Below are 27,023 nucleotides of genomic sequence, written 5' to 3' on the forward strand. Positions count from 1 at the left end.
TGCCACTATGCCTTTATCCAAATCAGTGATGAAATTCTTCTCTTTTCCTCTTTTCCCATCTCTGAAAGCATAGGGTTAGATTAAATATGTCTAAAGCCACTTCTGTCTTTAAGATTCTATGATTCCAAGATGACCCACTGAGCACAAAATGAGAAGAGAAAAAGACAAGGGATTTAGACAGTACGTTAAAGAAAACCTTTTAACTGAAAGAACCTTGAGATACTGAAACAAATTTCCATGGGAAATCTCTAGAAATTTTGAGAACAAGATGCTTTAGCCTCAAATTGTCTTAAAGCTGAATGATGAAAAGATCCATCCTGAGACTCCATTCAAGGCTTCTAATTCAACATCAATACTAAGCATCTCATAAAGACCCATTCTAACCTGTCATAGGGGCTCTATCTGGAAATATGAACATTTAAGTACTATCTGTAATAATGACATCTTGTGGCCACCAATTACAACTACACCCATAATTTAAATGTTCATCTCCATTTGAATACCAACTTCGAACTCCCACTTTTCACAAGATAGTACTCATTCTCCCTCTCTCTCCCCTTCCTCACCCTCTACCCCTCCCCACTCTTTGGTGTTTCATTCTATCTGCTTACTTCTCTAAACTTCTGCCTTTTATCTTATCTTTTAATACAGTCATGAGGTCATATTTTAGAACTAAATAGTTTCCATAACGGTTCTTATTACTTCTAATCATCTTATAGCTATAGAATTAGAAGAAACTTCAAGAAGTCACTATTTCTATTATTGCAGGATCATAGGTTGAGAGTTTTAAGGTCTCTTAGTGACCATCAAATCCAACCACCTTGTTTTATGGATGAGGAAACTAAGGCCTATTAGGTTAAATGACCTGCACAGAGTTATGTAGTTACGAAGTGTCTGAGACTGAATATGAACAAAGGTCTTCCTGAGTCCAAGTTCAATGCCCTATCTTCTATGCTCTGCTTCTTCTCTAGGCAACCCTACCCCTAAAGGATGAATTGACTCACTTAACTGACATTTACTTCTTTTTTCAGCTTAAAACACAAATGTGTTCCCTTGTTTATGGATAAGAACGGGCATTTGTAATCACTTCTAATAAGTGACATTTACATTGTATATTATACTTTAATAAGTTTTTTTTTTAAAGCAATTGGGGTTAAGTAACTTGCTCAAGGTTACACGGTCAGTTATTTCTGGGTGTGGTGCTGAGTATCTGAGCCCAGATTTGATCCCCAGGTCATCCCAACACTGGAGCCGGTGCTCTTACTCGCTGAGCCACCTGGCCGCCCCTGTATATTATACTTTAAAACATGCATGAGAATAATAAAATAAGCAGGATTTTGGGGGGACATTATGGCTTCTTTCTTTCCCCTCTATATGCATTACATGGGCTACTTGACCAAACCTTTCCCTCAGGTTAGGTTACAGTCTCCTAATAGATGTAATGAAGCTGATTTTAGAACCTATTAGAAAAGCTTCTATTCCCATTTCTTGCTTTATCTACCTGTCTGGCCTACCTTGAGGTAATGGGTACTTCTGGCACCTTAAGTGAAAAAATGACAAGGTACTAACAAGATATGTAGTCCGGATCAAATGTTATGAACCAAATATGGTATAGAAAAAGGATAACATAATGTTTCATCAAATGTGCAAAATACATAAAGCTGTGAGAATGATAGTGTCTGCAGTAATGGGTCTATCAGACATTAAGGACTGGCAACAGTCTGTTTGCTTTCTCCACGGACACAAAAGAGACAACCTGCCATTTTCTATGTGAGGAGGGAGATGGAATTTTTTTTTTAACCCCAAGGACTTAGAAGTAGAACCAAGTTTAATATGGTAAGAATGGTGCAGAACCATTAGCTAGGGCTCACCACAGCCCTTAATCCATACCAAGGCCTATGTTCACATCTTGAATTGTAATGGAAATCTGTTTATAGTCACTGCTTCTTTTGATTGCTCAGACCTCTGAACTTGAAATTAGGAAGAACCGAGTTCAAATTCCACAACAGAAACTTACTGACTGTATGACCTTGAACAAATAAATCACTTATCCAGTTTCTACCTTAGTTTCCTCACCTGTAAAATGAGGAGGTTGACTTGATGACTGCTAAGGTCTTTTCAAGCTTAGAAATCTGTAATCTTATGACCCATAAAGACAGAAATGGACTTCTGTAGTGGGGAAAAAAGTATTGGACTAGGAGGTCAAAGACCCAAGACCTAAGATAGCTCTGCTACCAATAAGACGTAATCTTTATAGAAAGACTCACTGACCTAAACTTTAAGAGCCCCAGTTTCTTCAAATGCAAAATGGGAATAATTATAACTATCTTCGCTACCTAATGGTTTTTTTTAAAAGAGGATTCAATTATTGTGGGGGTGGCTAGGTGGCACAGTGAATAGAGCACCAGCCCTGGAGTCAGGAGGGCCTCAGTTCAAATCCAGCCTCAGATACTTAACACAGAAACTAGCCGTGTGACCTTGGTCAAGTCACAACCCCAATTGCCCTACCTTCTCCCCTCCAAAAAGCAAAAAAAAAAAAGATTAAATTGTATAATATACAAATAATAATAGCTAACATTGACATGGCACTTACTTTGTGCCAGGCACTATGGTAAGCACTTCACAATTACTGTCTCATTTGATTCTCACAACAACCTTGGGAAGGAGGTAAGAATTTAACTTGTCCAGTGGCAATATGGAGAACAGTAGCAGGGGAAAGAAGAGAACCCAGGGCTTCCAGTTTCCTTTAGCAGTTGTTGGGTCTCTGAAGCATTATATAAAGGATAGCTATTATTATTTCTACTACTTATTATTATAACAACACTATCAGTCCCCTAACAGATTATGCCAAACCATGATTTCAATGAGATAGACTATTCAAGACCTGGTAAAGACAAAGACTCAAGAAATGGATGTTAGCCTTTTAATAACCACAGTGTTGTATGATTGCTACCAACACAGTGCATCCTGAAAGCCAGGAACTGAGCTTCCCTCACCATGGAGACAGAGAAATGGCACTCACAGCATTTCCATTTTCAAGCCATGTGATAGTAGGAACTGGAATGCCTGTTGCAGTACAGCGTAGGGTCACTATGGAGCCAAACGTGACATTGTGGGATTCAGGAGCCCGCAGAATTCTGGCAAACACTGTTAAGGAGATAGAGAAACCATATGACTATTCTGAAAGTACATCTTTAACCAAAGCTCCAAGGAATTAGTTGCATGCTTCTAAAAAAAAGAAAAAAACCCAACATCCACAAGTCACAACAGGAAGGAAGATAACAAGAGAAGGAGATGATGACTATTGAGGAAAGAACAAAAACAAGCAACCCAGAAGTGAGGACAGGGGAAAGCAGGAAAAAATAACTGTGATTCCTTGCCCCAGCTGAACTCCTTTTGGCTTCACTGAGATTTCTTCCAAGATGTCAGAAGTAATGTTACCTCTAACTGAATAATATGACTCGAGTTCAGTATGTAACATATCAGTTTCAAATGATAGAATTGGTAGAGCTGGAAGAGACCTTAGTGATCATCTTACCTAGCCCAGGCATTTTACAGACAGGGAAACTGAGGCCCATGGAGATGAAATGACTTGCCCAAGGTCATAGAAACACTAGTGAAGCTGGGATTAGAATTGAGGTCCACATTGAGGTCAGTGCTATTTTTATGTTTCTAAATTATTCATCAATGTTTCGGCAATACTTCCTCCGAGACCACCAGTCCAACCCAAACTCCCATTCTAAGTTTGAGATGGCCAGAAAGTGGCCTCTATGATTCTACTGGGATCCTAAGTGTGACCATATGGGACTGGACTTCCAGTGCTATTACTCATACCCTTTTCATATTTTCTGAATGGGAAAGAAAATAACCTAAAAGCCTAATTAGTTTTTACCAAAAATATTAAAAAGATGGTATAGCAGGAATAGTTGGGACAAATCATGCCCCCTCAAAAGCCTGAGATTATTGTCCCCAAACACATCTAGATCCATGTGCAGAGTGGAATGAAATTTAGGTTATGATGCACTTATGTAAGATGCATATATGGCAAAGGGATAACATAACTCCTGGCATTTTCTGGTCTGAATGTCCTTTCTTCAGTCCAGAGTTGAAATTCTTATGCAGTCATATTTCTCAAAGCTGCCTCTCCAGGTTACTATATTTCTACATCTATTTGATCTCTGTGTGACTCTTCTCTTGTATGGATATTTGGTGTCCTATTGATTTAGTTTCTTTGGTTATAACTAGATGTACTTTCTGATACTGCTTCCATTTCCTTGATGACATGGTCACTGGTGGAAGGGGAATAGAAGAGAGGAATCCTTTTATCCACCATGATGGTTCTTCCCCATTGAATTGGAATTGTTAGTTCCCCAAATTGGACTGACCAAGGCAGGGCTGAGCTCAACCCTGGACTACCATTTTTATACACTGGTCCACTGGGTGTGTCTGAGTCTTTTGGCCAATCAGAAGCTATTTCCTCCATCATGTCATCTTGTCAACATGCCACAATACTTTCAAGCTGTTTTGTACTCTTTGGTGAGTATCATTCGCAGTTTTCTGCTACCTTGTCATCATCATTAGCAGATGCAGAAAGGATTGATACAGGACTGACAACATTTCAACTTCTAAAAAATCGGTTGCATTGTGTCACCACAGCCACACAGTTCATTCTCTAGCAGCCAGTATTGTGGTAATCTCTGTACTTAGCTATGTTTTGCTTAGGATGGCAAACACCCTTTTGCTAGGGTCATGTATCTAAAGCCTTTCCAACTTGGTATGACTTACCAGAGATCATGTTCCCCTGGCATAGCCTTCCAAAATGTAAGGCCACCTTCATACAACAATAGGTATGGTTCCTGTGGTGTCTAAATCACCACCATCATTTGTGAAAAAAGGATATATATATATATATATATATATATATATATAAAAGGAGTGTGCTCTCTCACTCTCTGTCTTGCTCTCACACTCTCCGGAACTAAGTGGATAGAGTGCCTATAATTTTAGCTCAAGACCTCAGTTCAATTCCAGCCTCAAATTACTTCTCAGCTGTGAGACCTTGGACAAGTTATTTAACCTCAGGCTGCCTTAGTTTCCTTATTTGTAAAACTGGGATAAGAGCACTTGCCTCCCAGGGTTGTTGAAAGGATCAAATGAGATAATGATTGTAAAGGACTTATCATGGTACCTGGCACATAATAGGTGCTATGTAAATGTTAGCCATTATTATTATTACTATCATTATATGTTAAAAATCTATGGTTATGCACACATATACACATAAATGTGTGTATGTACATGTGTGGATATATGTATGTGTGTATGCACACATGTCTGTGAGGTGGCAGCAACAGGTTGGCATAATGAGCAGAGAACTGGCTGCCAAGTCAGAAAGATGTGGATTCAATCTCTCTTCTGTCACCTATGGGCTTTGTGATATTGAGTAAATTATAAAGAATATGCTAACCTCTACTTTAAGAGACAATGTCTCCTCTGAGAGTTGCCTCTAAATAAATGAAACCATCAGTCTAGTTCCCATCCCAATTATATAGCTCTATGTGTGTATATAAACAATATACTTTATCTTGATGAAAATATACTATTCTAGTAAAAATAGGTAATAATAGCGAACATTTATATAGCACTTACTCTGTGTCAGGCACTAAGTTAAGTTCTTTATAATTATTACTTCATTTGGTCCTCCCAACAGCCCTATAAGGTAGGTGTTACTATTATCCTCCTTATAAAATAAAGGACATAAATAATGACATTTCCCCCCAAAGTTTGTTTTATTAAAGATCTCAGCTACCAACTATAGCATGGTTCTTCTCAGCTGATAAATAAGTGACTATTGGTCTGGGGTATAAGAAGCGGCATGTAGGTTATACATAGAAGGATAGATTAGATAGATAGATGGATGGATGGATGGATGGATGGATGGATGGATGGATGGATGGATGGATGGATGGATGGATGGATGGATGGATAGATAGAGGGATGGATGGATGGATGGATGGATGGATGGATAGATAGATAGATAGATAGATAGATAGATAGATAGATAGATAGATAGATAGATAGATAGATATTTCCCATACAGAAAATATTAAAAGGGCATGAGTAATTATAGATAGAGATATATTGCTTCTAAATATTGTTTCATTTTCCCCTACAAAATCCCTTTGTAAGTCCTGGACTTTGTAGTTTGGGAAGGGTCTTTTTTTTTAAAAGAGTCAGTAGGCTCAGGCTGCCAATGATAGTCCTACATAAATAAAATTCAAAACTATCCTTGAGCAACTAACATCTGTGGATTGTTTAGTGTCCTGGTAACTTTGTGCATCTCATTTACAGAGTAACTGTGACTTGACTGAGGAGTGGAAATAGAAAGTCAAAATGTTTCCCTGAGTGATAAGTTAGTAATTTTTTTTCTAAGTAGAAAAACAAAGTTCATGTGAATGAAACTTTCTCCTGGTCCTTTCTCATCTCTAAAATGAGGGAGTTGGAGTAGAATATATCTAAATCCTATTTCAAATCTGATAATTCCTTTTCTATGTAAATTTTGAGAAAATTTTTTCTCAATTTCTCATTTTCATTCCCTTGCTTAATATCTTAACTCATAATTAGATAATCCTGTAGTAACAATCCTGTAAAAGATTCTATACTTAGACCTTTCAAAAATGACTACATTTAAATCTATATGATATTCAATGGGCAAAGTTGTAAATTATTTCCCATAATGTATAGCTTCAAGAAGATATATATGAATGTCTGTTTAGAAATTGGGAGACTATAACTCTGGAACTTTTGACTTTGGAGTTACAGTGATAAGGAAATAGTAGTTTCAAAATTGTCTATCCCTCCTTTTTAATTTTTTTCACATCATATGAAACTGCAGGAGAGACCCTTAATGAATATAATTTTAAGTGGCAAAAGTCACATAATCAATGCATATGAAATTTGTTTCCATATCTTTGTCTAATTCAGGTGAAAGCTGAGTAATAAACAGTTCTAGGTCATTTTTTGCAAGATGACTGTCAAGGACGACTGTCATTCTGAAACATTTACTCTCAATCCATATGTGTGTGTGTGTGTATAAATCTTGTAGCACCATGAAATTGGTTTGCCTTGTATTTCATTTTGCTGCATTAATTAAAATGAATATTTGGGGATTATTTATTCTTTAAGAATTTCATGAGAGGCTCTCTTGAAATAATTAAAGACACTCTGGGATGTTTCAAAGCCAGTGTTGGGAATTACCATCTAATATTTCTCCCCAGGGAAGTGAGTCTACCAAGTACCTTTAGCCAAAATTGAAATTTCCCTTCCAACTTGTGTGGGATTTATATGCACATACTGATTCAATTTTTACATTACCTTGCATTTCCAGAGTTCCTGGCACCAAACAGTATTTCTGCTGACCTGGCTTTTTCTTGAGAACTTTTAACTTCTAAGTAGCAAATTATTTCATCAAGCAGCCAATCGGATAACACCGTGTTAAATCATTGGCACTCTATATTTTCCCATAAACAGTGAAGTGCTTAGTGCCAGGAACAAAGGAAATACCCCTCAGGAATAAGTTTCCTATCAAAATATGCCTCTCAGAATGGTTCATCAGAACAGCAGATGCAAAATTCAGAAGGATTATGAATTAAACAAAAAGTAGGGTAGAAAGAACAAATACCTTTAGTATCTTGCTCAGGTTCGCTTTCTTCTATTATTAAAAAGAAAATAAATAAAAAGCAAGTTATTAAAAAAAACCAATTCAGGTATTTGGGTGGGGAGAAAAAGCCCAAATTTACTGCAAGAAATGATCACTCTTATTTTACTCTTTTAATAAATTGTAACTGGGAAGATCCAGAGGAATCACCTCGTAACAAGGAAACCTTTGTCTGAAAACCTCCTACAAAGTCTATTAATTTAAAGCATGCTTCCTTCCCTTTTTCAAAAGGAAAACTGTGGTCAGAGGGAAATTCTGCCCCTTCCAAATTAAAACATTTAATCAATTGTAATTCTGAATGGCACTGCCTGTTGTTGGAGGTGCCCGGTCCTACAGTGACCATATATATTCCTTTTACCCACTTCCTTGAGTTCCTTATAGTAATTATTTCATAGTTATCCTTCCTCTCAAAGGTGACAATGATCTCATTCTTATTTTGATAGTTTTCTTCATTTCTTAGCTCAGCTTCTCTTTTTGCATGACCTCTACATGAAGTCAGTCATGCTGAATTTGTATTTGCAAAGATCATTTCTATGGCAATAGTTTTATGTTATGATCAACACAATGTTAGAGGGTTTCTGTAGAATAAAGCACACATAACTGATAGCAATTCTCAGCTCTCCATAAAAAAAGAGTTATTTTTTCAAAGCAATACCTATTTGGGCAAATCCCTGGGGGGGGGTGGCAGGAGGGGAATGATAAAGAACAAAATTGGAAGCTGTATGTAGTGTGTTGAGGGTGTAATGAAAATTAAAAAAAAAATCTCTATAAACAAAAACCAAATTATTTACTTTATGGATCCTTAATATAAATTGAAGGATCAGTTCTGGTCCCAACAAATGTATTTATTCAGAAAGCTTGTAAACCTAGGCCATGCCTGAAGTCATTGATAGCCAAAATATCAACTTTCATTTCTGGGAACACCAGATGAAATAATAAGGTTTTACTTGGAAACTTCAATGGATCTGAGAACTCATCTGTGTGGGAACTCTCTTTATTAGTGCAAAAGGAAATCTATCTGTACCTTCTATGCTTTTTGATTCTTGTTTATAACCCTCCATAAAGTAACCACAGGTGTATCTATAAGGCTACAGGTCATTTTTCATTTTTCTAGATTCAAAAATTTTGGGGGTTGCCAGGGCAACACTTGACAGTCCTTCTGTAATCCTTTTCTCTTTCTCCATAACTCTTCTACCTCTGTTTCTGGTCATACAGATAGCTGATGATGTTTTTGCCCCATTTCATTGATAACATGGAACAACACATTCAAACTCATGATACAACTATCTATTACAATTTGTGTTCCCAGAAGTTTCGATTTTTGTAAAACTATGATGCTCCACAGTTTATACTTGTATAGCATTGTGGGGAGATCATTGGCATTTGAAAAAAGGGGGAGAGATTTGGGCATAGTGCTACCCCCAAAGTGATCCAGACCAGGTTTTCCTCCTCATTCATACTGGGTCCAATTCATTGCCCATTTGTAGTTCCTAGAAAATAAACAAGCAAACAAACAAATACATAAGTCTGATGGACTAACTCAGTGGGTTTTTCATTCAACTGCGTGTCAAAATTGATACTATATATATATGTATAGGTGTGTATATATGTGCATGTATATATGCACACAATATACATACACATGTGTGTGTACGTTTTTCCCCTTGTTCAGCTATTGATGGATCTATCAAGGAATTTCATATGTTCTTACACATCAATGAGATATCTTGTTGAAGGAAAGCATTTAGAACTGTTTTTTGCCCTGTAGAATCAAATGCTTTTTTGAAGAAAAATTTTAAAGTGGAATCTTGTATTCTCTAGTTTTCTCAACTATTTATATGATTTGAAAACATGGTCTGCTGTAAAAAGTTTTTTTTTTTTAAAGCAATAGGGGTTAAGTAACTTGCTCAAGGTTACACAGCCAGTTATTTCTGGGTGTGGTGCTAAGTGTCTGAGCCTGGGATTCGATCTCCAGGTCATCCCAACACTGGAGCTGGTGCTCTTACTCTCTGTGCTACCTGGCCGCCCCAAAAGTTTTTTTTTTTTTTAATGGAAGTTTGTTTGATTCCTTCTAATATTATCATTGAAGATACCATCAATGTCTGCCATGGCTATTCTCACTTAGATTATGTAGAGATGGGGAAAGTAGGTAGATGTACTAGTAGTTCCTGTTCTTTCTGATTGCCATTGCAGGGGAGGGGCAATCATATAAATCAGTATCTTTTCCACTCTTTGGAGTGGAAATACTTAATATCATGAATATCTTATTTGAGATCTTGAAAATGGATCTTGAATTAAAATTAGAGCCTTCAGCATAGATTCTTTTTTGACTCTCTGTTTATTGAATTACAACAAAGATTTCTTCAGCATGCACTAGTGTTTCCTAAGTTAATTTTTAGTGTCACTTTTGTTTCCTCATATAGCACAGCAGATACTAAGATATTAAATTTCCATTGCAGTGGTTCCACCAGAACCAATGTTGACAATAGATGACTTTAGAAATAATAAGTTAGCCTGCAAATGCTCTTCGTACAATCTGGCTTAGTTTGTTTTCAGGTTAGACTCTTTGTAGGCTTTTTTCTCTCCATTGTAAAATGTTTTTGAGGCAATGCTACACATAATCTTCAATCCCTAATATTCTGTAAATTAAGGGTTTTGCCCCTGCCTATCCTATCTCCCCATGGCAAGAAGCTCAAATTTATGGTGGCTGAGGTAGTTTCTGGGTTCCTTTGGGCTCCTCATTGTAGTGAGGATCAGTAAATTTTGTTAAGAAATTATTACAATAACGGCCATGGATTTTATCCATTTTTCATTTTTCAGACTCAACAGTTAATTAAAATAACTTGATCAGGAGTTATTATAATGGCATACATAAATTATTTTTATTTTTAGCCTTTATTCTAACTTGGTATTGAAATTAATGTTTACTCCAAAGGTAAAGGTGAATATCTGACTGCACATGGTCTGTTAATTCTGAAATGTGCCCTGCTCAATAATTAGTTGTCTCTTCTTTGTTAAGATAAATTCAATTTTAATTTGGGGGGATAGTCTTTAATATTTAAACTGTCTTTTCTTAAATTATGCATATATAATTATATGTTATTATATAGCATAAATTATCTGTATGTTAGGCTTTTGGGTAATCTCTAAGCCCTTGGTCTCTTTCATGATTAATTCCAAATCACTTTGTTTTTGCAGTCTTTCCCAATGCCTACTTTTGCACTCAAGTCACTGAATACCAAGATATACAGGTTTAGGAGAATTTGTTAATCCTTTGCAACAGATGGCACATAAACTGTAAATATCACCATGGTGGTCTTTTGTTTCTGATATTCATGAACACCATGAGATGAAATGACCAATATCCCATGAAATATTTCTTGTGGTACTTAGGAACATGATAAAAAACAATCCTTCAATCTTCTTCATTTATCTCCCATTTTTCCATTTATATGACACTTCTCTGTGTCTTCTGGTTTCATTTATAATGAGAATTTCAATACAGACTGGTTCAATTTTCCAATAATCCATTAACTAATTGGCCAAAGGACAAAATTCTTGTATTTAGAGCAGCAACAGTTATATTAATGTTTTTAGGTTGAAAATTGTGAGGCAGATTATTTGTCCCAGTATAATATTCAAATCCTTTCCAACTTTAATTGAATCTTTCAGAATTTTTGTTCTGTTGGCATTGCCTTCAGGAACCTTATCTCATATCTACAGTAGAATGAGGCACAGGAATAGGATTTTGGTGGAGGTACAAACTTTTATATCAAAAAAGTCTTAATTATTCACTAATAGATGCTGAATGAAGAGTCAGTAGACCCAAGTATGACTATGACTTGCCCACTCTGTAAGGCACTTACTGTCTCCCTCTCATTCAATTATTTTTGAACATTCTTAGTGATGGGGATCTCACTTGCTAATTATAAAGGTAGTCCATTCCATCTAATTGTTATAAAGATCTTGAAATATATCAAGAGGGATACCACACAGACACAAATAATATACAAGACCCTACAAAAACTATAGAGCCTCTTTTTGTGTCCCAAGCAGGATATGGCTTGTGTTGTATAAAGGTGATTCTTGGTTATGTGGAGGTGATTCCATTCCACTGGCATAGTGATCATGAGTTTCTATGTCAGTGGAATGGAAAGTTTGACAGGGTCTATACACCTGGAAAAATCTTTGAGCACGGCCCTGGCAGCTTGCTATGTTTGCTCTTTGAGCATTCATGTAGCTAAGCACAGAGAGGTCCATTAGCAGAGATTTGGCCACCAAGGATTTTTTGGTTAATTCTTTTGGCATTGAAATGAGTAAAAATACAAAATATATTTTTGATTTTATGTAATCTCCTTCAGTGGCAGAAAAGGTGTAAGAATTTGCTAAGAATTAAAGTCAGATAATGTGGAAATATTAATTTAACTGTTCTTACTCTTGATATATGACCTTTGTCCAGTAACCAACCAGCTGACACATTCCTGGAAGAACCAAACCACATATATATTGATTTTTCACTATAAACGAGACAAAATAGGATAGCTCACCAGTGTTCCTCTGAGAGATGACTACAGAAGTTGGCAGATGTGTTTTAATAATGCATCCAAAGGCAACACAGAACATCATTTCATGGGATGCTTGTATAAAGAGACCACCATGAAGATAATTGCAGCTTGTGTACTAGAATCAAGCAAAGGATGTTGAAACAGAATAATTCTGTCCTGGGAACTAAGGCATTACATATCTTGATAGTTGCTGTCTTCAGTGTAAGTGTAGGCACCTGGGAGAAAGATGGAAAATCAAACTGGAAAATGTGGCTCACAATAAGCAAACAAAAAGGGTTAAAGGTGCACGGATTGCTCGAGATCCTCAGATGGCAGGGATGTGCTGGAGCCAGGTCAGTCTGGCTTACAAGAGCTGACTGTTAATTTTCAGTGTGAGCACTCACACCTTAGAAATGAGCAAAGGCCACAAATCAAGACTTGTTTGTTCTTTTGCTGAATGAATAGACAATAAAGATTATATAATAAATATATTATATATAATTATAAATAAATAATATAATAAATATATAAATACAATAAATAATAGAATATAAAGTGATAGAGAAAATGTTAATAAAGAGATAAAACTTTTAAGTGTCTTATGCAAGCTTTTTTGGGAGAGCCAATTATTAAATATTTATTAGCATACTTTCTACACCTATATTTTATGAATACTTTCATCAAGAAAGATGTGGAAGGTATTGGACATGGTTAATACTTAATGGTGTCACTAATGAAAAAAGGATGTGACACTACAGAGGAAATCATTGGTTATATGTAGACAGAAGTCATTTCAGAACTAAGTGTAAGTAGTTACAATAACTGGTTAAGGCAAGAATAAAGGGGAATAAGAAAATGCAGAAGATTGGAGCAGTGTATGTAATTATAATAGCTACAACCAGATAACTTTAAATAAGCAACCAACTCTGAAAAGCTGAAAATAAAGTTGACCATTTATTTGGAAAGTTCAGCCTATGTAAAATAGTTGCCATAGCCAGTAGACTAAAAGAACTCAGAAACTACTTTAGCTAGCTAGGCAAGAATATCCTTTCCCAACGGAGAGATGGTAGCCATACGCAACTGTGGTTTAGAGCACAAGCTTATTTGTAAAAAAGAGGATTATTTGTAATTTTAGAGAATGATATCAAAGGATTTTCAGCAGTATCAAATTAAAAAACATAAATCATGAAAATACTATAAGAATGATACATACATACATACATACATAAATGAGAATCAGTCTGGGGCATTTCAATATTTATCTATTCTCGCGGGTGATTATAACTACCACATTTGGTCCTTAGTACACTATAAAGTCTTTTCAGTGAGATCTATATTTATTTTAAGAGATTTGACTAACAATCTCCATTCGAAAAACAAAGCAGTAGAATTAATTTTGTTCAAATTATTAAATTTAGCTGGAAAAAGCTCACTGAGTTATTCCATCCATTCCCCTCCCCTCTCTCTCTGTCTCTGTCTGTCTCTCTCTGTCTCTCTGTCTCTGTCTCTCTCTCTGTCTCTGTCTCTTTCTGTCTGTCTGTCTCTCTCTCTCTCTGTCTCTCTCTTTCACACACACACACACACACACACACACACACACACACACAACCTTTAAGTAGGAACTACAGTTTAACAATGAGCAAAACCCAGAACTCAGCAAGAGGAGAAGATTGTGCCGTATCACATTTGGGAAACTGAAATTACTTCAATGGTCCCAAGCTGCAACCTGTTACAAAAACCCATCTTAATGTTTAGTAGTTATAATATAGCTCCTATTATGTGTTATCACTATCTCAAAAGAAATTAAAATTTCAGATGCCCCAAAAGGCAATGGGAAAAAGGCAAGGTGAATTTAAATAAGCAGCAGCATATTGTGAATGATGATTTTCACTTGACAAGTATTATGAAAGACAGCACCATGGATACCCCTAATCATTTAAAAAGGTTGGCTAGTCCAAAAACAAGAATGAGAAAGAGAATAGGTGGATTGCCCAAATGCCAAACTGGCACCCTTGGCATATTAAAATCAATCTGAGGAAAGCTTCCATTGACCTAAGTGGATCCATTATAGAGGACTGATTTATTTAAAGACATATGAGGAGTTGAACAGGGTAAGAAAGTTGCATTCTTCAGTACTACATTCTTCATCACACTCATGAGATCATAGATCCATCTAAATATTTAATCATGCAGAATATAACATAATCGTTGCTTAAGTGAAATACAAAATACAAAATAGTAGGTCAACAGAATAGATGATTTCTAACAAAATGGAGCCAAGGAAGTAAATCAGACCTCAAAGGGTTTGCCATTTTTCCAAAGGTAATTATGAGTATGCACAGAAGCATACCAGGAATGGGGAATGGTGAGAGTAAAGGTGCAAGAAATAGTCAACAGTTTGGCTGGGATGTAGTGCCAGGCTAGAAAAAACCCCAGGTGAAGAACAGCCTTGAATGGTAGGTTAAAGAATTTGTACTTTATTCTGCAGGGAATAAAGAGCCTTTAGAGAATTTTGAACAAAGGAATGGTACCACCAGGTGTGCATAATGATGATTAATCAGGCATCTACATGAATCATACATCATTTTAAAGGTATCATGACCAATCTAGGCCCAAACTTTATACATGGTCATGTGTGGAAGAAACTGTCTTAAGGGGATGCATGCATTGGTTAATAAATTCAAAATCTATTTGAACAATTTTTCCCCAACTGGTTAGGTTAGCACACACAAAATGCACAATTATCCTGGGCTGGTTCACCCCACCTCAGACAACATCGTAGTCCCTTGCTCCTAGAAGGTCACCATATTGATGCACAACTTAGTGTGAACACAATTTTCCCATAATAAAATGCAGCCCAGTCCTTGAATAGCTAGTACAGATGCCAACCACTATGCTAGAACAAAATGCATAATCAATGATCCTAGCTGGAACAGTTACATTATTTTGTCCTATTTCTGTTTTGAATTAATGAACAAAAAGCATTTATTATGAGCTAAGCTCTAGGGATACAGCTGCAAAATGTAAACAGGTTTTGCCTTCAAGAAGTTTACAATCAAATGAGAAAATAACACTTATGGAGGGTGGTAGCTAGGGAAGGAGATTCTCATCTGATCTGAGCAAAGTCACCAAATGCCAAGTGGAACAATAGAGTAGTTTCTTAACATTATAGCTTTCAGAGGCAATGGTGATATGGTGATTTTGATTTTAGTGTTTGAACTGTATAGACATACAGTATAAGTGTCTCTGAAATCCTAGCTCTGCCTCTACTTGCCCCTTGCTGTAATGGGAATGTAAATTTTAAAGATCTTCCCTGCCCCTAGGCTAAAGTGCACCTGGAGCCTGGGGTGGGAGGCTTGTTTTTCAGTAAATACTTCTTGATTGGCCCGTGAGTCAATAAGGTTGTTACATTCTCTGAGCCAGGAGAAGGCTATATAAGCCCTGATGTGTAGCTTTGTTTTGGGGCTCACTTTGAGAAGTGTTCTGTGATTTGATCTGGATTCTGGGAAGCCATTGTCCAGAGCCCTCCGGCTTTGAAACCCAGATGTTGTTTGGTATGGATGTAATGGTTGGACAGTTTGGAAATCTGTCTACTTGATCTGTTTCTGTCTTGATAATTCTGTCTGTATACTCTGAAGTTCGGGGTGCTGACCTCTTTCCCCTGAACTAGGTAAACGATACATATCTGACTGATTAAAGTAAGCTTGTTAACCCATTTTGAGTTGCTTTCTTTTAACAAAGCAGATCTAAGAACCTGTATTGGCAGACACCCTGGGGACGCTTGGGGTGCTTGCTGCTACACTTGGTAAGTCACAACCTTTCTGGGCCTCAGTTTCTTCATCTGTTAAAAGAAGGGATTAGACTAGAGGATCTTCTAAGGTCCCTTCTAACACTAATCTGTGTTCCATGATTCTCCTGAGCCCTCTTCCTATTTTCTTCCTTGTTCATTTTGTCAGAAAGTGAGGAATGATGATACCCAGAACTCACCAGACCTTCACACCAGAAAGCACTTGTTATATGATTATGTCATATGGGTACATCCCACCATAATCACCACAGTGTTCATCAAGACACTTAGATAAATAAATCCTAAAAAAAGATGAGAAGAGATGACAACTCCCTACCCCCACCCTTTTCCCTTCTTTCCATGGTATTATGCCTACAGGAATCAGGGCTGACTTCAATATTTTTGAAAGACTTTTATGAAGGAATTTAGGATATTTTCTTCAAGCTACTTTGCCTACTTGTCCATATTATAAATCTCATCTTTTACCACCATCAAAGGTCTCTGATATGTTCAGATTCCTGTGAAGAGAATTTTTAGGACAGCTCAAGGTATAGGGGAAAAATATGGGAAGTGTGTAGGGAAATAGTTGGATAAATAAGAATAATCCAATTAGTGTTGACCTCATAAAAATAACCTAAATCCTTGTATTCAGAGTGATACAAATCCTAATATCTAGCACCTATTTATCACATGGTGAGATTCTATAAGAGGTAGTAGGCTACTCTGGTGACATTTTATCAGTAAGGTGACTCAATGGGAAAAGATATGGCTTGGCAGAAATCATTTAGAAATAGATCTGGAAGTCATTTATAAAAGTTATTTATAAAATCTTGAGATGTGTTAATAGAGCTATGCCATGGAAGAATTGGAAAGAAACCTCTCTACTATACTCAAGAATTATACAATATTTATAAAATTCTTTGGAGTGGGGCAAATCCTACAGAGAAACTAAAGAATATCATATATACCTTCAAGTGAGCAAAATGTCTGATTACAGTTACCCTGACTTCTTGAAAAGTTCATGATTTAATGTGGAACACCTTCCACTTGTGCAGACTTTCAGTCTCCCTCCCTATTTTGTGAGAAATTATAGTCAAAACATTTATCACCCAGCGATCAGTGATTTACACAAGATTTTGAATTACAAATTAGGCTTTCCTTGGACAATAAACACACAATGAACTGCTGGGCCAAATAAGGCCAAATACCTTGTGTTCTGATTTTATAATCCTCAGGAACCTCCACTGTATGTTAAAGTATCAAGGTGGTATTTCAGTAGAAGATAGACTAACAGAAGCACCATTGTATGGTGGAAAGAATGGATTTGTAATGAGAGAATCTGGGTTCAAAGTCCAGTGATACTGCTTACTACCTATGTAACCTTGGACCAATCATTTAATATTCTTGATTTCAGTTTTCCCTCATAAAATATGTAGGTTGGACTAGATGACCTCTATATGAATGTTCCTGTCCAATTACAAGCATCCCATTAAATAATGTTTTATGTTGCCTTTGGATGCATTATGGAAGTGGGGGGTGGAAGTGAGGGTGGGTAATGTTTAGAGAGAACAGAAATCAAGAATATGATGTTAGTGTTGATCCTTGTTCATAGTATTAGAAATTTAGAACTAGAATGGCCCTGCCTATGAAGCAATCCAGGGTAACCCTCTCATTGTACAGGTAAGGAGACCAGGCCCAGGGGACGGGAGGAGTTTAAGTAGGCACAATAACTTGTAACCTGGCTATAAAGAAGTGATTAGATTGCTAGCTGAGGGCTAGGGAAAGGTGTCTACTGTGAGAGTCAGATTAAAAGAGCTCTTAATAGGAGTCTACCCTGGATGGGTCCAACTGGGACCATAAGTTTAGAATGAGAAAACTGAGCGAGACTGGGGAAAAGATAACATGATATAAGAAAATTAAAGTATAGACTGAGGAAGGTTCCATTGTCATCTGCTACCAGACAGGTGGCCTGCACAGCACAGAGACAAGAGGTGATTTCTTTATCAAGGCCTAAATTGAATTAAAAGATACAATATCTGGAACGTGTTCCAAGGTATGAGCCAGAATTAGAGCCTGGATGTGAGAGTGAGTGGTTGTGCCACAGCATACAGATTTCTAATGAATGAAGAGTGAAGCAAAAAAACAAAAAGTCTGAAACATTGGGGAGGTAACTTTGATTGCCAGATAGGGAAGAGCAGCTTCTCAGTAAGAGTTTGTTGGGGCAGGAAAACCAAACATAGTGTCCTTATATTATAAAAGATGATTTACCTTACAAATTATTTCTACAACGCTGCTTCACTCAATTTCCTAAAATAATACATAAGTCCAAATGCATTCAACAGGCTTTTAAGGAAAGACATTATATAAAATGCAACTTTACAACAAGAATTTGTTGTAAATTTGAGAATTTGAGAATTTCTTTTTTGGACTGTAAATATTGCTAATTAGGACAAAGTGGAATTCTTTATTCAAAGCTAAAAAAAAATAGTAAAATTCTAACTATAGGGCAGAAGCGCTTCCACACAATGACTGAAGTAGACTAGTTTGGGCAGAAATGTTTCCACTAGATTCACAGAATAAATTTTGGAAGAAAGGATTTGTCTACTGGTAAGCTTTATGACTTACTGCTCTTTCATTAGCTTCCACTTTTTAGTGAATTGTGAAAAAGCTTTTGAGGTTAGTTAGGAGTCATATTTTCCCATGATTCTGGATCTTTTCTTTTGTTAAGGATCAGATCATTTTTTGAAAAAAAAGGGTATAGAGTATATGGACATAAATGCTGTTCTAAATCTGTCAGTACTTACAAATGTGATCAAAAGAATAAGGTTTTTCTTTTTTGTCATGGGCTGGAAGATGTTCATTGCTGTAGTTTTGAGGGATGGCATATGGAATGAATCTGGCATATGGTATACTGTATATATGCCTGGTATATGGAAATGTGGCTGACATATTCTAAAGCTTAGTGTTATCTCTGCCTCTGATTCTTGCTACCTATATGACCTTAGGCAAATCCCTTAAGCCGGACTTGGCCTCAGTTTCCTAACTGTAAAAATGGGAGGTTGGACTAGATGATCTCTGAAGACCCCCCAAGATTTAGATCTATAAACCCTAGGATCATAGCATAGATCTAGCATAGAGTGAATTGGGCCTTGCCCCCCCCCCCCCCCGTGCCAGCTTTGGGGAATGAAATATACTTTCTTCTGTCTTGTATGGGCACAATGGCCCTTTGGTTCTATTTTAACACAACTATATCAAAAATCCAACTCTTTGTCACCATTCTTGTCTTTCTTCTCAGCTTGATATATTTTATTTGAGTGAAAGAAAAAAATGTAATCGGAGGTGGAAGGTGAAGAAAAGTCTTATAGCTACCCTCAAACTAGGGGACTTTCAGCATATATCCTAACCAATCAACTCCTCAACAAACTAAATTCCCATGAGCTACTCCTCCATCCCATGTCAAACCACACACAATTGATCTTGGCATCATCCGTGAATTTATAACTTTATTTTTTTCTCTATTTAGTTTTAGTTTTCAAATTTCATTTCCACAAGATTTTGAATTACAAATTTTCTCCCTGTCTCTTCCCTACTACCCCAAGATAGTGAGCCTACTGAATACCCCTTCCCCCAATCTGCTCTCTCTTATATCCTCCCCCATTGCCCCTAGCTTTCTAGTAGGGCAAGATGGATTTCTATACCCCAGTGCCTGTATATCTTATTTCCCCATTGCTTGTAAAAAAGAAAACAAAATAAAGCAATTTTTTAAACTTTGATTTCCAGATTCTTTCCCTTCTTCCCTCCTTACCCATCCCCACTGGGAAGACAAGCAATTCAATATAGGTTGTGCATGTGTAGTTATACAAAATGTTTCCATAGTAGTTATATTGTGAAAGACTAACTATATTTCCCTCCATCCTATCCTACCCCCCACTTATTCTATTTTCTACTTTGACCCTGTCCCTTTTCAAAAGGGTTTGCTTCTAACTACCCTCTCCCCCAATCTTCCCTCCCTTCTATCATCCCCCCTCTTATCCCCTTCCCCCCTACTTTCCTGTAGGGTAAGATGCCCAATTGAGTGTGTATATTATTCCCTCCTTAAGCCAAATTCAATGAGAGTAAGGTTGTCCCATTCCCTTTTACCTTCCTACTCTTCCCCTCCATTGTAACAGTTTTCTCTTGCCTCTTTTACATGAGATAATTTACCTTAATCTATCTCTCTCTTTCTCCTTCTCCCAATATATTCCTCTCTTATCTCTTAATTTTATTTTTTAGATATCATCCCATCATATTCAACTGATCCTGTGCCCTCTGTCTATGTATACATGTACACACATATACACACTCATATATATATATATATTTATAGACACATACAAACTCCTATACATATATGTAAATGTATGCATACATAGATATTCCCTTCAATTATCCTCATACTGAGAAAAGTCTCATGAGTTACAATTATCATTTTTCCACATAGGAATGTAAATAGTTCAACTTTAATAAGTTCCTTATGATTTCTTTTTCCTGTTTACCTTCTCATGCTTCTCTTGATTCTTGTATTTGAAAGTCAAATTTTCTGTTCAGCTCTGTTTTTTTCATCAAGAATGCTTGAAAGTCCTCTATTTCATTGAATGACCATATTTTCCCCTGAAACATTATACTCAGTTTTTCTGGGTAGGTGATTCTTGGTTTTAATCCCCGCTCCTTTGACCTGTGGAATATCATATTCCAAGCCCTTCAGTCCCTTAGTATAGAAGCTGCTAGATCCTGTGTTATCCTGATTGTGTTTCCACAATACTCAAATTGTTTCTTCCTGACTGCTCATAATATTTTCTCTTTGACCTGGGAACTCTGGAATTTGGCCATAGTATTCCTAGGAGTTTTCTTTTGGGGATCTTTTTCAAGAGGTGATAGGTGGACTCTTTCCATTTCTATTTTGCCCTCTAGTTCTAGTATATCAGGGCAATTTTCCTTGAAAATTTCTTGAAGGATGGTGTCTAGGCTCTTTTTTTTATCATGGCTTTCAGGTAGTCCAATAATTTTAAAATTATCTCTCCTGGATCTATTTTCCAGGTCAGTAGTTTTTCCAATGAGATATTTCACAATGCCTTCTATTTTTTCATTTGTTAGGATCTGTTTTATAGTACCTTGATTTCTCATTAAGTCATTTGCTTCCATTTGCTCCAATCTAATTTTGGAGGAACTATTCTTTTCAGTGAGTTTTTGAAATTCCTTTTCCATCTGGCAAATTCGGCCTTTTAAGGCATTCTTTTCCTCATTGCCTTTTTGGGCCTCTCTTGCCATTTGAATTAGTCTATTTTCTTCAGTCAGGTTGTTGACTCATTTTTTTCATGATTTTCTTGCATCATTCTCATTTCTCTTTTCAATTTTTCCTCCACTTCTCTTACTTGATTTTCAAAATCCTTCTTGAGCTCTTCCATGGCTTATAAGCAGTTCATATTTTTCTCAGAAGCTTTTGATGCAGGAGTTTTGACTTTGTTGTCTTCCTCTGGTTACATGTTTTGATTCTCTTTGTCTCCCAAAAAGGATTCTATAGTCTGATTGTGCTTTCTCTGTTTGTTAATCTTGCCAGCCAGTTACTTGACTTTTGAGCTCCTTGCCACAGTAGAACTCTGTTTCCAGAGTGGAGAGAGCTGTGTCCCAAATTGCTGGGGTTTGTGCAGCTGCTGCCAGAACTGCTGTTAGAGCTATGAGGAGGGTGCCCTCTCTACGGCCACCACAAGCTCTGGCACACTGGTATTCCTCACCCCAGGACCATCACCCAAGACTGTGACACAGATCCAAGCAGGTCAAAGCAAGAGCTATTGCTGTCTGAATGGTCACTTGGTCCCCCTATGATGTGTAGACCAGGAGCTCAGGAGGCAGCCACACGATGGCAGCAGCTGCCGCCACCTCTCGTTCTGGTGGCAGGTGCCAGATAGCACTCTACCCTCACCCTGGATCAATAGTGTTCCCCATTGACCTTTTACTTTCTCTTTAGCATTATGGGTTGAGAAGTCTGACATCACCACAGCTGCTGGTGATTCACTCTCCTGAAGTCTGCTCCAGCCAGTCTGGGCCACTGGTTGGGGCCGCCTGGGGGCCAGAACTATGCAGCTCAGGACTGTGCTTGGCTTCCAGCTCAGTGCAATAGACCCTTCCTGTCAGCCTGACAGGCTGCCTTCAGCGGGAGATTTGTTTCTCTCTGTCACTTTGTCAGTTCTGCAGCTCTACAATTTGTTTAGAGTCATTATTTTTACAGGTATTGGAGGTGGTTGGAGTGGAAGCTTAGGCAATTTCCTACTTTTACTCCACCATCTTGGCTCTGCTCCCTTATAACTCCCCATTAAAGAATTTTGAAATCATCCCCTCATCTGATTATAACCTATTGGCTTCTCATCTCTCTCTCTCTGCCTTTCTTACAAACCCTATTCTTTTTCTGCACCATGGCTTCCAATTTCTTGACCCTTCAATTCTCTCCCTGGCTGTCTTCCCTGAATTAGTCTGTTTCCTATTCTTTCCATCTTGACCCTTTGGTGAAACAATTCATCTCTATGCTGCCCCCCTCTCTGAATCCCTAGCCTCTTTATCATAATATTAATTACATACTGCCAAGCCTCAGCCACTAATCACTCCTACCCTTTGCCCCCTTCCCTCCTTCACACATATGTCTGAACAAAGATGGAGAAATTGACAGAATGGTTCTGGCTGAGTCTACTACGACTATCTGTTAAATAATCTCAAGGGGGCCCTCATTGCTGCTAGATATTCCTATTATGCCTCACTTATTAAGCACTATTCCATTCTCCATGGCAGCTTTCCTATCCCTCCTCAAACTTCCTGTAGCTCACACTCTCTCAGCTGAGAATCCTTCTTTTTTATAGAAAAAAAATTGAGGCCATTAGGCAGGAGCTCCCTTTTCTCCCCTCTTCATCATCTCCTATAAGATGCCTTCAGCCACTTTTTCCTCCCACACCCTTATGATGAAATGGCCTTACTCCTAACCAAGACTAAGGCTTCTCTATTCATTCAAGTGATGCCTCTCCATCCCATCTCCTCTAACAGATTGCTCCTGCCTTGTCATCTCCACTCTTCCACTCATTTTCAATCTCTCCCCGTCTATAGGTTCATTTCCTCCTGCCTACAAACATGTCCACATCATCCTCATCATGGAAAAGCCTTCATTCGATCCCTCCATCCCTGCTAACTATCCTGTATCTCTTCTGCCCTTTGGAGCTAAACTCCTCATAAAGGTTGTCTGCATTTCTCTACTTCCACTCTCTCCTTAACCCTTTATGATCCAGCATCTGACCTTATCACCAACCAAAACTACTGTCCCCAAACTTGATAATGATCTCTTTGTTGCCAAATTCAATGACTGTTTGGGGTGGCTAGATAGAACACTGGCCCTGGAGTCAGGAGGACCTGAGTTCAAATATGACCTTAACACTTACTATCTGTCTGATCTTGGGCAAGTCACTTGACCCCAATTGCCCAGTCTTCCCCCGCTCAAAAAGAAAAAAAATTCAATGACCTTTTCTCAGTCCCAATTCTCCCTGATTTTCCTATAGCCTTTGACACTGTTGATCACTCCTCTCTACTCTCTTCTCTCTAGGTTTTTTGGATCCTCTTCTCTCCTGGTTCTCCTCCTGTCTGGCTGCTCCTTCTTTGTCTCCTTTGCTGCATCTTCTTTGAGATCATGCCCCTAACAATAAGTGTCCCCCAAGATTCTGTCTTGGACTCTCTTCTATAATATTTCACTTGGTGATTTCATCAGCTTCTGAAATCCAGCTTACTATGGAGTGATTAGCATCTCTATTCCAATGAATCTCAAGTTTATCTGTCCTGTCCCAATTTTCCTGCTGCCCTCCAATCTTACATCGCCACTACCTTTCAGACACCTCAAACTGAATGTCTAGTTGTTATTCAGTCATTTTTCAGTCATGTATTACTCTACATGACCCCTTTTGTGGTTTTCTTGGCAAAGACTTGAGTTTTTTGACATTTCCTTCTCCAGCTCATTTTACAGGTGAGGAAACTGAGGCAAACAGGGTTAAATGATTTTTCCAGGGTCACACAGCTAGTAAGTGTCTGAGGCCAGATTTGAACTCAGGAAGATGAGTCTTCCTGATTTCAGGCGTAGTGCTCTATCCATTGTACTACCTAATTAATTGATTGGTGAGGACCAAGAATAAACTATAAACATCTTTATGAATTGTGGACTGTTGGCTGTTCATACTTACTACTAATTCTGTGTAGAACTTCATAGTAAACACAACTTAAACATAAGACATTTCTGCTTTCATTAATCAGAGAAGGGAGTGGGGTGCCTGTGGTATGCTCCACACAGTACCTGGATTTTGGGGACCTCAGTAAATTTAGATAAGGCATCAACTTGAAACCTGAAAGGATCACCAATGAACTAAGGCTAGGCCTATCTGATAAGGAAAAAAATAGTAGGGCTACAGGCTATAGACCCTGTAGCATCATAGGATATTATACAAATACTTAAAACAAAATTAATTATGATGCTTATTACATACAATTTGGGGGAGGGCTAGGAGTATGGATTCAAAATACAATGATGGAGAATATCATGAGACATTTAGAAATGATCCAGAACTGCCATTAACCCCATTCAGTATACTGACTGTCTAATGCATCAAACAAAGCTATTTCTCAACTGTGAAGAGATTTCATATCACACATGGGACTATACTAACCAAGAATAAAGTGAAAATAGATAGCTTACATCCTGTGTGACTACATAAAGCCTATGTATTACAAATGCTCATTTATGTTTACAGAATGAGTAACCAGATCAAAGGACATATTATTAATAATGAGCCCAAATTTCCTTTCTGCTCAAGTGAATAAGGAAATCCTTCTCATGCCAACAGTAGTCCCAAATTTATGTTTATGGAGAAGGCACGGAGGTTACAGAATGTGACTTTGGTCTCTCTGCCAGCGAGGTCAGATCTGAATATAGCAGGCTCCTACGGTAAAGAACCCTTCTCAGCAATGACTTTTTCATCGTATCTATGAAAATGAATTTAATTAGATCCTCAGAAACTCTATGATGGTCTGAAGAGAGCCTTGCTATCCCTATTGCCCACAGGTGACCGCTAGTATTTTGGATGAGTTATCATTTACTTCTAGGGGCTGAAGGTGGGTGAACTCATTGATTTCCTTTTGCCACTGATTGTCTTGACGTTTCTCCTGATAAAAAGAGAGCCCCGGTTACCATTTGTTACTGCTATACCTAATATGCAGCCCCATTTTCCCTTGTTCTTAAAATTCATTAGACTCTTCTCACTCACATAGTAAGAGACTCTCTTATGATCTGTATCAGACTCCTTATGATTTTCACCCTCTCAATAAGCATGCTTTCAATTGGTTTCAGGCAGATCTAATACTGAATGGTTCTTTTCTTCACATTCAATGTTTTAATAATATCGAACTCTTCCCTGTTGCTTGCTCTCAACTTATCTTTTTCCCCTTCCCTCTCTTTCTGAATATTATCCCTCAGTCCTGAAATTGTCTGTCCTTACATCTCCCTGACTGAAGTCCTTCCCTTTTTTCAAGATCCTACCTCCTCTGTAAAGACTTCTGTGATTTCTTCTTTCTCCTCTCCCCCTACTGACCCCTTCCTCTAGCTAAAAGTAAATATTTATGTTCTCCATCAGCCATACAACTCTAGACATTTCCTTAGCACATAGAACAAATCATAGATATTTATACATTTGCTTCTTCTGATTTTTCATTTGTTTTGGTCAGATCTGTGACTTCATTAATTTAGTGAGTTTCCAGAAAACAAAACAAAACAAAAAAAAACAAACTACTTCTAACAATTCAAATAGGCAATTCATCTATAACTTAACTATTTATAGAGAGTTGACCCAGGCAATGAGAGCCTAATAATGTAGCCATGATCAAAGACCATTCCCTGACAGGAATCAAATCCAGGTCTTCTGGATATCCAAGACCAGTCCTTTATACATTACTCATGCTAATTATCTTGTGTTATCCCTGCTTATTAGATTTTAAGTTCCTAAAGATCAAGGATCCTGCCTCCTTTCATTTTTGCATCCCTAGGACCTAGCATAGTAGCAGTAGGCAATCAATACATATTTATTGGATTTTAACTGAAACTTTTTAGGGACTTTCATACTTATTTATCTTATATTTATTAGTGAACTTTCTTATTTTCCATAATAGATTATAAACTTTGAAGGCTCATTATTCTAAGTGCCAAATACAGAAATTTGCTCACATATATGAATGTTTGTTGAAGTAAATATGGTCATTCAAAACTATCAAGTTTTGGGTGTGCTTTCATTAGTTAAATTATCCCGATATGCCTCTTTTATTAAAATTCAACACTTGCACACTTTATTCATGGCCTGGCCATTTCCTCCACTTCCCAAAAGCTAAGTAAGCCCAAGGTAGATTTTGATGAGTCCTACCAAAGAGGAGCAAATGGTACTTAAAGAGAATGTCCTTGCTGACAGATTTGGTGTCTGTTGTCTGAAGACTACTCCTGGCTATGTCTAGTGGGACCCTAGAATATATTAGATACTGATGAACTTGATCTTCAGATTCCAAATCCAATGTTTTATCCACTAAACTATATTCTCTTCTAGAAAAACAAAAACAAACATCATTTCTTTGTAAATGCCAGCTAAGTGGAACAGTAAATACAGGGCTAGATTGGAATCACAAAAACCTGAGTTCACATCCTGTCACAGACATTTACAAATTGGGTCTTGCTGGGAGAGTCACTTAATCTGTCTTCCTCAGTTTCCCCCTTTGCAAAATGAAGATAATAAAAACAACTACCCATCAAGATTATTGGGAGGATAAAATGAGACAAATATTTGTAAAGCACTCCACAAACCTTAAATATATATAATGTAATATGTAAATGTATATAATAAATAAACATATAAATGTTATTATTATAATCCATTCT

The 27,023-nt window shown here is 37.4% G+C and overlaps 1 protein-coding gene across 1 annotated transcript in view; it reads right to left on the reverse strand.

Moving 5' to 3' along the window:
• Positions 1–27,023, reverse strand: part of MUSK (muscle associated receptor tyrosine kinase) — a 221,111-nt gene that overhangs the window by 67,772 nt on the left and 126,316 nt on the right. Inside the window, exon 6 of the mRNA XM_069086620.1 lies at positions 3,023–3,147. Coding sequence (XP_068942721.1) covers positions 3,023–3,147 — 125 coding nt within the window. The remainder of the gene's footprint in view (positions 1–3,022; positions 3,148–27,023) is intronic.

Source organism: Petaurus breviceps, unplaced genomic scaffold (assembly GCF_028583685.1).
Source record: "Petaurus breviceps papuanus isolate PSGF00001 unplaced genomic scaffold, PetGlider_PUasm1.0 118, whole genome shotgun sequence".
NCBI lineage: Eukaryota > Metazoa > Chordata > Mammalia > Diprotodontia > Petauridae > Petaurus > Petaurus breviceps.